The sequence below is a fragment of the Mytilus galloprovincialis genome, chromosome 1, assembly GCF_965363235.1.
Source record: "Mytilus galloprovincialis chromosome 1, xbMytGall1.hap1.1, whole genome shotgun sequence".
NCBI lineage: Eukaryota > Metazoa > Mollusca > Bivalvia > Mytilida > Mytilidae > Mytilus > Mytilus galloprovincialis.
This window is the reverse complement of record NC_134838.1, coordinates 89,763,723-89,777,601: the sequence shown is the minus strand read 5'-3', so window position 1 is coordinate 89,777,601 and position 13,879 is coordinate 89,763,723. Positions and strand designations below refer to the sequence as shown.

Below are 13,879 nucleotides of genomic sequence, written 5' to 3'. Positions count from 1 at the left end.
AAAAAGAAGATGAATTTAAATTAAAAGAACTGGAAATGAAGGAGAGGGAGAAAATAAAAGAACTTGAAATGAGAGAAAGGCTAGAGATGGAAAAACTGAAAATTGAAATAATTAAAGAAGAAAGCAACTCTAAAGTCCTATCAAAATCAGATTATTTTGATGCAGCAAAAAATATACGTTTGGTTCCCAGATTTTGTGAAAAAACAGTTGATAAATATTTTCCACAGTTTGAGAAAATTGCTCGTAATTTGAATTGGCCAAAGCCGTATTGGACTACAATGCTACAAAGTGTTTTCGAGGGTAAAGCCGCTGAAATATACTCTGCACTTCCATCAGAAAAAAGTTCCGATTATGACACGGTGAAACAGGAAGTTTTGAAAGCTTATGAGCTAGTACCAGAAGCATATAGACAGAAATTTAGATCTTATAAAAAGTTTGATTCACAAACCTATGTGGAATTTGCTCGGGAAAAAGAAGATCTATTTGATAAATGGCTTACTTCAAAGAAAACAGATAACAATTTTGATAACCTAAGACAATTGATGTTATTAGAAGAGTTCAAACAATGTGTTCATTTAGACTTAAAAACACATTTAGACGACAAAACTGTTGGGACAATACATGATGCAGCTGTAATTTCAGATAATTATACTCTTTCACATAAAAGAAGTTTCAAGGGTCAAAATGTTAATACTTCCAGTGGAAATTACAAAAATCAAAGCACTGAGCATACTGATAGTAAGCCTGTTCCACAGAATAAGAGTCAGTCCAGTTATAATATGTCTAGTCCAAAATTTGATACTTTTGAGAAGAAGTCACTGACTTGTGCTTATTGTAAGAAGATTGGTCACCTGATGGCTGATTGTTTTAGACTCCAGAAGAAGAATGAACGAGATAATAAGCCGAAGACCAGTGCTTGTACGACACCTTATATTACCAGTACATTGGAATGTCCTGCGAGTCAGGCTTTTAAGTCCAGTTTTTGTGATTATATGGAGGAATATAAACCCTTTATGTCTGATGGGTTTGTTGCTATTGTTGATGATACCACTCTTCAGCCTATTAAAATTTTACGGGACACTGGAGCTTCTCAGTCTTTATTGTTAGAAGGTGTGTTGCCTTTGTCCGAGAAGACTTCTGTTGGTGCCTCCGTTTTGTTACAAGGTGTAGAGTTAGGTTGTATAGATGTTCCTCTCCATCGTATTTATCTGAAGTCAGATTTGATAACTGAACCAGTTATTGTAGGTGTTCGTCCTAATCTCCCTGTAGAGGGTGTTACCTTATTGCTAGGAAATGATCTAGCTAGGAACAAAGTGGTTGCTGAACCAATTGTTACCAGTGAACCGGTGGTGGATGTTAAATCACCTGAAGATGATGCTGAATTGTATCCAGCTTGTGTTGTTACTAGGGCGATGGCTAGAAAACAACAAGATGAGAATTTGCAAGAAGACCAGTTTGATTACATGGACCTTTCTGACACTTTTATAGCTGATATTGAAGATCCTGGTAACTCAGAAAAGGCTATTATAAAACCACCTAGTGTTAACAAAAATGTTATTATGCCATGGCCAGATGTAAACAGCCATTCATTAGACCGAAATAATTTACTCGAAGAACAACATAAAGACCCTGAGGTTCTTCAGCTCAACCAGCGGGCTCAACCACAGGAGGAAGCAGACAAAGTGGCCGAATGCTTTTACCATCAGGACGGCATTTTAATGAGGAAGTGGAGGCCTCCTGATGCCACCCCAGAGGAGGAATGGAGAGTGCTATACCAAGTGGTGGTGCCTAAAGTTTATAGGCAAGAAATTATTGGTCTTGCCCATGACACCCCCTTGGCTGGGCACTTAGGTATAAGGAAGACTTGCCTAAAAATATTGCAACATTTCTACTGGCCCAGACTTAGAAATGATGTCGCAGAATACTGCAAATCCTGTCATATATGCCAGGTTGTTGGTAAGCCTAACCAGAAAATACCACCAGCACCACTTCTGCCTATTCCAGCCTTTGACGAACCTTTCAGCAGAGTTCTAATTGACTGCGTTGGACCTTTACCAAAGACCAAAACTGGAAATGCGTATTTATTGACAATCATGTGTACATCCACTCGCTTTCCTGAGGCTATTCCGCTAAGAAATATCAAGACACCTACTATTGTCAAAGCACTTATCAAATTTTTCACATTAGTAGGACTTCCTAAGTCTATACAGTCCGACCAGGGATCAAATTTCATGTCAGGTTTATTTCAGCAAGTCGTGTACCAGCTAGGAATTGCTCAGTATAGATCAAGTGCGTACCATCCAGAATCTCAAGGTGCCTTAGAACGTTTTCATCAAACATTGAAGAACATGATTAGAACTTTTTGTCTTCAATTTGACAGAGACTGGGATGATGGAGTTCACTTTCTACTTTTTGCAGTCCGAGAGGCTGTTCAAGAATCCCTTGGATTTAGTCCCTTTGAGTTGGTATTTGGCCATACTGTAAGGGGACCGTTAAAATTGATTAAGGAAAAGTGGCTTACTGAACATACTGACTTGAATCTTTTAGACTATGTATCTAGATTTAAAGAAAAATTGTATACTGCTTGTCAAATTGCTCAGAAAAACTTAAAAAATGTACAGAACAAGATGAAAATATGGTATGATAAAGAAGCCAGGGACAGAGTTTTTGAGCCTGGTGATAGGGTACTTGTATTTTTGCCAGTCCCTGGACATCCTTTACAGGCTAAATATTGTGGTCCTTATACAATAGAGAGTAAAATTAATGATTTGAATTATATTGTAAAAACTCCAGGTCGGCGCAAACAAAATAGAGTGTGTCATATTAATATGTTAAAACCATATTTTGAGCGTACTAATGTACTATGTGATAGTAAACCAGTTGCCACTTTAGGCATGGTTAAATTTGAGAACAATCATGACAAACCAGATGTAATTGAACCAACTTTTAGTTGTAAAAATATGGAAGAGACAGTTAGATTGAAAAATTCAGAAATTTTGTCAAATTTAGATTCAAAACTTGCACATCTGTCTTTTGATCATAGAGAAGAAATAAAAACTTTGGTATTTTCTTTTAAAAATCTTTTTCCAGATGTGCCAAACAAAACCACTGCTGTTTGTCATGATGTTGATGTAGGAGATGCTTCTCCAATTAAGCAACATCCTTACAGGCTCAATCCACTCAAACTTGAAGTTATGAGAAAAGAAATTAAATATATGCTTGACAATGATATTATTGAGCCGAGTAACAGTGAATGGAGCTCTCCTTGTCTCCTTGTGCCAAAACCAGATAAAACTTTTCGTTTCGTGACTGATTTCAGAAAAGTAAATTCAGTCTCAAAATCTGATTCCTATCCGATTCCAAGGATAGACGATTGTATTGACAATATTGGTCAAGCAAAATTTGTGAGTAAATTTGATTTATTGAAAGGTTATTGGCAAGTTCCATTGACACAGAGAGCTCGTGAAATATCAGCTTTTGTTACACCAGATGGCTTATTTCAATATACTGTAATGCCATTTGGCATGAAAAGTGCTCCAGCTACATTTCAAAGAATGATCAATAATGTTATAAAAGATTTAGACTGTTGTTATGCTTATATTGATGATCTTATTGTATGTAGTGATAGCTGGGAACAGCATTTAACACATTTGTATGATACTTTTGATAGATTGTCACATTCAAATTTGACTGTTAATCTTGGTAAAAGTGAATTTTGTCAGGCCACTGTTGATTATTTAGGGCATACAGTTGGCCAAGGTCAAGTAAAACCTATTATGGCTAAAGTGGAAGCTATTTCCAAATTTCCACCTCCTACAAATAGAAAACAACTTATGAGATATTTAGGCATGATAGGATTTTACAGGAAATTCTGTTCAAATTTTGCTACTGTTGTTCAACCATTGACTCATCTTTTACGAAAAGATTCTAAATTTATCTGGAGTGAAAATTGTCAAAAAGCTTTTGAAAATAGCAAATCACTTTTAATTAATAGTCCAGTTCTGATTACTCCAGACTTTGAAAAACAATTTAAACTTGCCGTTGATGCAAGCGATGTAGGAATTGGAGCTGTTTTATATCAAGAGACAGATGATAATGTTGAAAAACCTATATCATATTTTTCTAAGAAATTAGATAAACATCAGAAAAATTATTCAACTATTGAAAAAGAGTGTTTTGCAATGTTGTCAGCACTTCAACATTTTGATGTATATTTGAATCCCACTGTATATCCTGTTCTTGTTTATACTGATCATAATCCTCTCACCTTCATGCATAAAATGAGAAACAAGAATCAGAGGTTGACTAGGTGGAGTTTATTGTTACAGGAATATGATGTAATTGTAAAACATATTAAGGGTAAAGATAATGTAATAGCTGATGCTTTATCTAGAGCTTATTAAATCACTTTGTATATATTATGTATTTTTGTTCATATTATTCATGATAAGTTTTTGTTACACTAAAACTTCTTTTAAGGGGGGAGGTGTTATGATATTGTAATTATTATGTTTATTTATGTTGGCCTAATTTGTGTTGTATGGCCTGATAGTTGTTTACCAAATAATCTTATAACTGTGCAGTTTAGGAATCACTGGAACAATCACAGAATGATTGGAACTTTCTAGAATGATCCTTATAAAAGATGCGTAATTTAAACTTCTACGTTATTCCAGAAACTTCCATTGTAACTTTCCAGGATTTTCCACAATGTTCCATTATAGAGTGTTCTAGAATTTTCCATGACAACACTATATATACAGACACTAAAGTTAAACTCTCATAATTAAACTTGGACATAGACATTGATAGACATTAGTATTCACAGCATTTGGATTGACACTTTTATTCTACAAACAACATCATACTGGATTGTGACATTAGTATTGAACGTAATATTCAAATTGGATTCCGAAAGATTTCCGGATACAGATAAAGATAACAGATTGGACTCATATTTTGACAGTTAAGTTAACAGTAATATTTGTGTAATACCTTTTGTAAACTTTTGTATATTAAATATTGTTAAATTTTACTATTGATTTGTGTCTTTTGTTGGCTACAATTTAAAGGCGATTTCTGGCCGTAACAGAACTATAACGTGGCATATAATAAGTTCAAATTAAAGTGACCACAACTTCAGTGTTAACTATCTTGACCAAAATCTTTTAACGTGTTAGTTGTTTTCGTTTCTTCTCCAGTTGTAAAACATATCAATATATTTAAAACCTCATACCTTTTCTGTTCATCTTTTGCCCTTCCAATGACTAGCGCAGCAGAATTAAATTTCTCCTCTCGCCTAGCTTTCTTCTCATCATGTTTTAGTTTCATTAGTTCTAACTGTCTCTGTCTTTCTAGAGAAACTCTATCTTTTTGTTCTCTAAGTCTTCTCATGAGTTCCTCTTTCTCCTGAACATTACAAATATAAACAATTATTTAAGTATTCACAAATACAATGCCATACAAAACCTTTTTGAAATAAAAATAGATACATATTAAGACATCTCAAAAAAAAATAGATACATATTGTGACATATCAAACAAATCAATTCAATATTTGGTAAATGAAGTGCAAGGTTAAGTCGTTTACTGATAATTACTTAGAATGTGCCATTCCCAGTCAGTCTCTTCCAATGAAAGATGGAGAACTCAATACATTATAGGCAGATCCCACAGATTGCATATTGATACTGACTATCTTTAAAAGACTATACTACATCAAAGAACTTTTCAGCATTTAATAAAAATGTTACCCTCACTGTACCTGTTCACATCTTTTATCCAAATCTAACAATATATTTCTTCTCTTTTTCTTTTCTTCCTCCTCTTCTTGTTTGATTTCTTCAGCTTCAAGTTCATCACATTCCTTTTCAGACATACCTAAAACACAAAAGATAAAACTTACTTACATAAAAATGAGATAGGAAGATACCAATGTGATATTTAAAACTTAAAAGTTAAAGAAAAAAAAAGTCACAGCACATGCCTTCTTGATACATGAAAAATTAAACTGTTTTAACAGAATATTTCCCCTTATAAAGCATTTTTTTTTATCAACTAAAACCAAATTTCATTATCTGTACAGAAAAATATCTACTATAAGATAAAGCTATACGATAATCTCCTTTAAATAAAAAGTATCACACATAAATTGCATAACAGCATCAAATTCCCTTATTTCAGTAAAAATCTGGAATGATAATTGGTTGTCATTTGCAATTAAGATGGAGGTGAACACATAAGAACATCCTTTCAGTAGAAGATAAGTGTATATTAATTCTAACCTGAAGCTAATCTTTGCTTTCTCCTATGTAGTCTTTCTTTCATCTTTCTCTCCTGTTCTTCCTTACTATCTCCAAACAATCTGTCTAAAGTTTCCTGATCTTCCAATGCAGCACCTTAAATATACAATGTTGAATTCTCAATAGGCACTTCACAACTAAACCTTAATATTCAACTTCATTTTGCAAAAGTAAACTAAATTTCCTTATTGTGTATGCACAAAACTTCAGCAGAAATCTGAGGATTGAATGATCTAACCCTTAGTCTAAGTAATAATTTTACAAATACAAAAAAATAAAATCCTGGTTAATAGAATTTAATATCCCAAAATTGAAAGGACAAGGTTCACTTATGGCACAAAATGGCTTAAATATCAACTTTATCCTATTTTTGTTCTATTTTAAAAGTCTTAATGCTATATACATCAGTTCTTTTCATAAAAGTACATAATATTCTCTAAAGTAAACCCATTTTGGACATTTTGTCCAAATATGATGATTTTGAGCAATTTTTAGACTTAAAAGCATTTGAAAAACACCTTGGCTGCCACCTATAATATGTTGTAACCAAAAGATTCCAATTTTGATATAGAACTCATCTATATAAAAACTTTTTTTTGTCTTTATAGTATCATCACAAGTATTTCTATGTAATATTTGTATTTTTTTGGCCTGATTTAAAAAACATCAAAAGTTAGTGCCATTTTTAACTCTTTGTGAACCTTCTCCTTTTAAATGAATTTATAATATGTAGAAATGACCATTTCCAGTTTCATATAGTAAAGTAAAAGTAGAATATTTCCAAATAGCAAGAGTCAATGTTCTAATTCAAACCTTTTGACGATCAACTAAGCAATTTCCATTTATAAAGGGACATAACTTGAGAACAGTGAACATGACACCACCCTAATTTGAATTTGATCTGTGTTTTTATGTAATAAGCATTAACTTGTGTTTGGTAGTACATTTTTATGAAATAAGCATTCACTTTCATAACAATTACTTCTGGAAAAGTAAAGTTCAAGTGCTGAAACAGCAAATTCAGCATTTTAAAAATTATTTATAAAGGGACATAACTCAAGAACAGTGAAAATGACATCACCTTAGATCCAACTTACTCTGTACATGGAAAAACAAATTATTCCAAATTGTATCTTCTTTGTTGTATTGACTTTTTGCAATGTTGTTTTAAGTTGCAACTCTTTTTTAACAAGTCTTATAAATTTACAAGAGTGCACACGCTGAAATGTCTCGCCTTCTATACTAATCATTGATATTATGTTGATAGTCCTAAGTATAAAGCTAAACTTTAATACAACTGTCACATAAACTTAACATTAACCAAGATAACTAAACAAAGACCAAAGAACCTTGAAAATGAGGTCAAGGTCAGATGAACCATGCCAGGCAGACATGTACAGCTAACAATGCTTCTATACAACATATATAGTTGACCTATTACTTATAGTTTAAGAAAAATAGACCAAAACACAAAAACTTAACACTGTGCAATGAACCGTGAAAATGAGATCACGGTCAAATAAAACCTGCGCGACTGACATAAAGATCATAAAATATTTCCATACACCAAATATAGATAACCTATGGCATATAGTATTAGATAAAAAGACCAAAACTCAAAAACTTAACTTTGACCACTGAACCATGAAAATGAGGTAAAGGTCACATGACATCTGCCCACTAGATAGATACACCTTACAATAATTCCATACAACAAATACAGTAGACCTATTGCATATAGTATGAGAAAAACAGACCAAAACACAAAAATTTAACTATAACCACTGAACCATGAAAATGAGGTCAAGGTCAGATGACACCTGCCAGTTGGACATGTACACCTTACAGTCCTTCCATACACCGAATATACTAGCCCTATTGCTTGTAGTATCTGAGATATGGACTTGACCACCAAAACTTAACCTTGTTCACTGATCCATGAAATGAAGTCGAGGTCAAGTGAAAACTGTCTGACAGACATGAGGACCTTTCAAGGTACGCACATATCAAATATAGTTATCCTATTACTTATAATAAGAGAGAATTCAACATTACAAAAAATCTGAACTTTTTTTTCAAGTGGTCACTGAACCATGAAAATGAGGTCAAGGACATTGGACATGTGACTGACGGAAACTTCGTAACATGAGGCATCTATATACAAAGTATGAAGCATCCAGGTCTTCCACCTTCTAAAATATAAAGCTTTTAAGAAGTTGGCTAACACCGCCGCCGCCGCCGGATCACTATCCCTATGTCGAGCTTTCTGCAACAAAAGTTGCAGGCTCGACAATAACAGTATCTCACCAATGATATTTGCAACTTCATCATATTTTCCATCCCTTCTAAGTTGTCTTTCCTTAAGCTTTAATTCTGCTAATTTTTTCTGTCTTTCAAGTTCACTTAACCTATTCCATTCTGTTTCTCCAAGCTTAAAAATAATGAGTTTAATCATTTAACATTGGAGCATTTCAATATTTTATATTTACAATTATTCCATTTTAAGATTATGAAAGTGTTTAATATCTTACACAGTAAGTTTTAATCCCTCAAGTCACAATGTTTTTCCATTGTCAATGTTGTGATTAATCGTTTCAGGAGCGCTTAAGTATCATTGAAGTCAATTATACATAAACAAGAATGTGTCCATAGTAAACAGATGGCCCACTCACACGATCATTTTCTGTGTTTAGTGGACCGTGGAATTGGGGTAAAAACTCTTAATTTGGCATTAAAATTAGAAAGATCATATGACAGGGAACATTTATACTAAGTTTCAAGTTGATTGGACTTCAACTTCATCAAAAACTACCTTGACCAAAACTTAAACCTGAAATTTGCACTATTATTTTCTATGTTCAGTGAACCGTGAAATTGGGGTCAAAACACTAATTTGGCATTAAAATAAGAAAGATCATATCATAGAGCTCATGTGTACTGAATTTCAAGTTGATTGGACTTCAACTTCATCAAAAACTACCTTGACCAAAAACTTTAACCTGAAGCGGGACGAACAGACGGAAGGACAGACAGAAGGACGGACGAACGAACGAAGGGATGAACGAACAAACGGACGCACAGACCAGAAAACCTAATGCCCCATTACTATCATAGGTGGGGCATAAAAAGAACTTCTGTAAGCCATTTATGATAGCTATAACTAAAATAAAATATATTCATACTCAGTTTTTTAGACAGGATTTGAAAAGGGCAGGGTGTTCGTCAGAAAAAGGGCAATTTTACGGGTAAATGCCATTGAAAAAGGGCAATTATTTAACCACATAATGATAATCAATTAGCATATAACTCAGGCATTATGGTAAAAGCAAGTTTCAGTTAAAATGGAGCAACTGTAAACACTATATTCACTGATTGACCTTCAAATATTTGTGTCGACCATCATCCAAAATACTATATTTGAAGTTATGACCATCACACTTTTAGGTTACAACAATCATGCTTGAATTTTGAATTACTATTTTACGAAAATTGGTATGATTTTATGTATTTAATTTGGCTTTAATATCAACGCACTCACGATAAGAGTATATGAGACAATTGGTGTGGCTCAAATGAACCTTTTCAGTCAGGATTCTGCTTAATCAAAATTATCTCTCCATACACCAGTTCAGTAGAAATGGAAGCCATTGTAGGGATGATGTGCTGCCAATTTTGCTCTTGAAAATCAATAAATTTATCCACATAGCACCATTACGATCCTTATATGTCAGTTGTATTTCAAAAGAAAATGTATCTACTAGCTAATGAGCATCAGTTAATGATCTTGTCTGCATTAATTCAACTTAAAACTATTGTCAGACCAGTTGTCAGGTGGAATTTTCGAAAATTCTTAAATTTAAAAAAAAATTTAATCAAATATTTCGTGGAAGGGCAGACTAAAAATTTTCAGTGGTTGAAGATTAAACCAAAGTTATCAAACACAAAAAATTATATTTTTTCGAGGATATGCATTTTCATCCAACTTAAACCACTGTCGTCAAATACTTTCAGTAAAAATAATAGCTATTCCAACACACCTACTCTGTGTTTCATTAGATAGGTATTTCACTTGACCAATGTATTTCATCTTTTCGTACTGTGATTTTTTTATGTTATATCGGCTGTGCTCCTTCTTTGGAGGATTATAAACAGTACATAGAAGATGGTATACAATCAACAATGGTGGTCGGTTTTGTTATTTTTCGTATAAAAATTGAGGGCAATCAAAGACAAATACGTCTGAATTTGCTATTTATTTAACGGAGAACAAGTTAAACGATGTTTTCAACAAGTTGACTTTCCTGTCATTTACATTTTCTCCATTAAACTATGATAAAAAGATTAAGATAAATAATAGTTAACATTGCAAATTGTGCCTATATTGTTGTATAAACATCATTTTCTTCAAAGATAAACGCTGTTTGATCGATTCTATTTGAATGAATTAATGTTGATGATCATTAATCCGATAAATGATTAGCTGTAACAACAGATAAGGACATCTGTTGTAAACGTTGATTAGTTTGGGGTCGTAAACAAAGTCATAAAATTGTTGCCAGGTAAATTTCGTAATTGGTGGATCATAAACAAAACGAACAAAATAATATAAAATTGATCTTTAAAAAGGCAGGGCGCCCTTGAAACAGTAAAAAGATCACAGGGCAGCACTGGGGAAAGGGTGGGTGGACTGCCCTTGAAAACAGCCTAGCTGGAACACTGTGACATTTTAGTGAGTAATCTATATGACATAATTTACCTGTTTCATTAGAACCTCAGCCAGTAGTTTGTCCCTGAGTGCATCATATTTTCCATCTAAAGCTTCCAATATTTCTGTTTCTTCATTACTAGAAGAATCACATGTCTCTGATGTCAGAAGGACTATAGCAATGTTTTCTCTCACTTCATTTCTCTTTTCTTCTATTATTTTTGTCTGGAGCTTGATAAAGTCTTGTCCTTCCTATTTATAAGAGATAAATATTGATGATTATTACTATCTGAATGAATTGGGAAGTAGTTACATAATGCATGAAAATATTTTTGATCTGTAAACTCTACTTTCTCAAAATTAAGCAATATATATATTTATAAAAGTATAAATATAATATATTTCAATCAAACACACCTTTTTCTATTTTTGTTTGATAAATTTTGAATGGAATGCAAAGGTGGAGAGAAAAACCTGCATTCAAGTCACACTACTGACAAAATATTTTTTTTAAATTTTAAAATTAATATAGTCGCCGTCAGCTGAAATTCGTAGCGTTATCGGTAAAAATAATTTAAACTATCAACCACGTTCACTCATGATATAGTTTTTCACATTCCATTCATAAATCGCAAAAAGAAAAACCACTACTGACCTACCTTTTAAGTGATCACACTGTAATAATCCTTAGTTTAGATTATTTTTACCGATAACCGCTACGAATTTCAGCTGTCGGCGACTATAATATCAAAACCAAAAATAAACACTTTTTGTCGTTTTCACAAAACCATGATAAAGGCTGTGGAGCATCATATCAAGCATGATTTTGGAACGATGTACAATATATTGGCAGTATAACACAGGTTCTTCCTAAACTGGGCTATCTTATATTTTTGCAAATGAGAAGAATTGTTGCTTATCAAACAGTTAATCATATACATGTATGATTATTCTATCATAGATATTTATACTGAAATTGATTCAATCATAATAACTTGATAATTATATGTTAATGTTTAAAATTACACTAAAACATAACATATATGATGATTGTCAAAGGCAATACAACAAGTAAACTGATGATCAATGACTCTTTCCTTAATGTGTATTACCAACCTCTATAAATGACTGAACAACTTTTTCAGCATCACAGTTTTGTTGAGATAAAAGATCAGCCAATAACATTTTATGTAAAATCTCATCATCAACTTCTTCTTTCTGTTCATTATTAAGACGATGGCGGTAGATCTCCTTCTTAATTATCACACCTTCGCTGTAGATTGTGTTAAACTCTCTACTGTTTGGCACTACAAATATACACTGGACTGTGCACAACTTTGATGAGTTACTTAAAATGATACTAAATAACTTGTAAATGTTAAGGAAAAAATATGAAAACAATTAATTTAGCTTAACAACTATGAAGAATGATGACATGAAAAAAATTATGTGAAGCCAACATAAAACTTCTGTAATTGTAATAAAAAAAGTTTTAATTATTTAAAAAAACAGATGCAATTCTCTTTTATGGTTGAAAGAAGACACATCCCTCATAAGTGTTTCTCATTACTTTTTTTTCATAGAAAATAGACCGTTGGTTTTCCTGTTTGAATGGTTTTACACTAGTTATTTTGGGGCCCTTTATAGCTTGCTGTTTGATGTGAGCAAAAATACTTCATGTTGAAGACCTTACTTTGACCTATAATGGTTTACTTTTACAAATTGTGACTTGGATGAAGAGTTGTCTTATTGGCACTTATACTACATGTCCATGTATCTATCATATTAATTACTGTGAAGACTTGTACCTGCCAATATTTCCTGTCTTTGGGAATGTAGCTTCCATAACTGGTCTTTTCTCTGTTGTTGTGACCAAGACTGTATCTCCATGACAACATCAGGTTTCTGTGGTGATGTCAAAAGCAACAGTAAATATTGTTGTTCATCTTGATGGCTTCTATCTAATAGAAGTATTACAGATTCCTACAAAACAGATAAAAACATTGGTAATTAATTAACGATATTAACTGTTTCATCAAATAAAATACAATAGTTCTGCAACAAAGATTAACAGTCAAATTAGTATACAAACATTGGTACCTATTAAAACGTTTAAACCTGCTGCATTTGTTGCACCTGTCCTAAGTCAGGAACCTGTTGTTCAATGGTTATGGTTTGTTGATGTTGTTTCACAGTTTTTTTCTCGCTTTTTATATAGATTAGACTGTTGGTTTTTTATATAGATATGACTGTTGGTTTTTTATATAGATTAGACTGCTGGTCTTTATATAGATTAGACTGTTGGTTTTTTATATAGATTAGACTGTTGGTTTTTTATATAGATTAGACTGTTGGTTTTTTATATAGATTTGACTGTTGGTTTTTTATATAGATTAGACTGCTGGTCTTTATATAGATTAGACTGTTGGTTTTTTATATAGATTAGACTGTTGGTTTTTTATATAGATAAGACTGTTGGTTTTCTAAATAGATTAGAATGTTGGTTTTTTATATAGATTAGACTGTTGGTTTTTTATATAGATTAGACTGTTGTTTTTTTATATAGATTAGACTGTTGGTTTTTAAATAGATTAGACTGTTGGTTTTCCTGTTTGAATTGATTTACACTAGTCATTTTTCCTTTATAGCTTGTTGTTCTATAAGACCAAGGCTTTGTGTTTAAAAAGCCTTAATTTAACCTAAAATGGTTTACTTTATGACAAATTTTGACTTGGATGGAGAGTTGTCTCATTGGCACTCATAATGCATCTTCTTATCTCTATTGAAACAATATTCCTATAATAATACAGTGAATCTAGCATATTATTGTGTACACCAAACTTGAGTTTTCCTGCAATTTTTGTGAGAAATA

General features: G+C 32.6%; 1 protein-coding gene across 3 annotated transcripts in view; it reads right to left on the bottom strand.

The window, feature by feature from the left end:
• LOC143044103 (uncharacterized) overlaps positions 1-13,879 on the bottom strand; it is a 68,750-nt gene that overhangs the window by 32,359 nt on the left and 22,512 nt on the right. For all 3 annotated transcript variants that reach the window (XM_076216061.1, XM_076216059.1, XM_076216060.1), the window contains exons 23-29: positions 12,816-12,990; positions 12,124-12,314; positions 11,059-11,259; positions 8,610-8,733; positions 6,285-6,398; positions 5,765-5,880; positions 5,237-5,409 (exon numbers count right to left, since the gene is read on the bottom strand). In XM_076216061.1, coding sequence (XP_076072176.1) covers positions 5,237-5,409; positions 5,765-5,880; positions 6,285-6,398; positions 8,610-8,733; positions 11,059-11,259; positions 12,124-12,314; positions 12,816-12,990 — 1,094 coding nt within the window. The remainder of the gene's footprint in view (positions 1-5,236; positions 5,410-5,764; positions 5,881-6,284; positions 6,399-8,609; positions 8,734-11,058; positions 11,260-12,123; positions 12,315-12,815; positions 12,991-13,879) is intronic.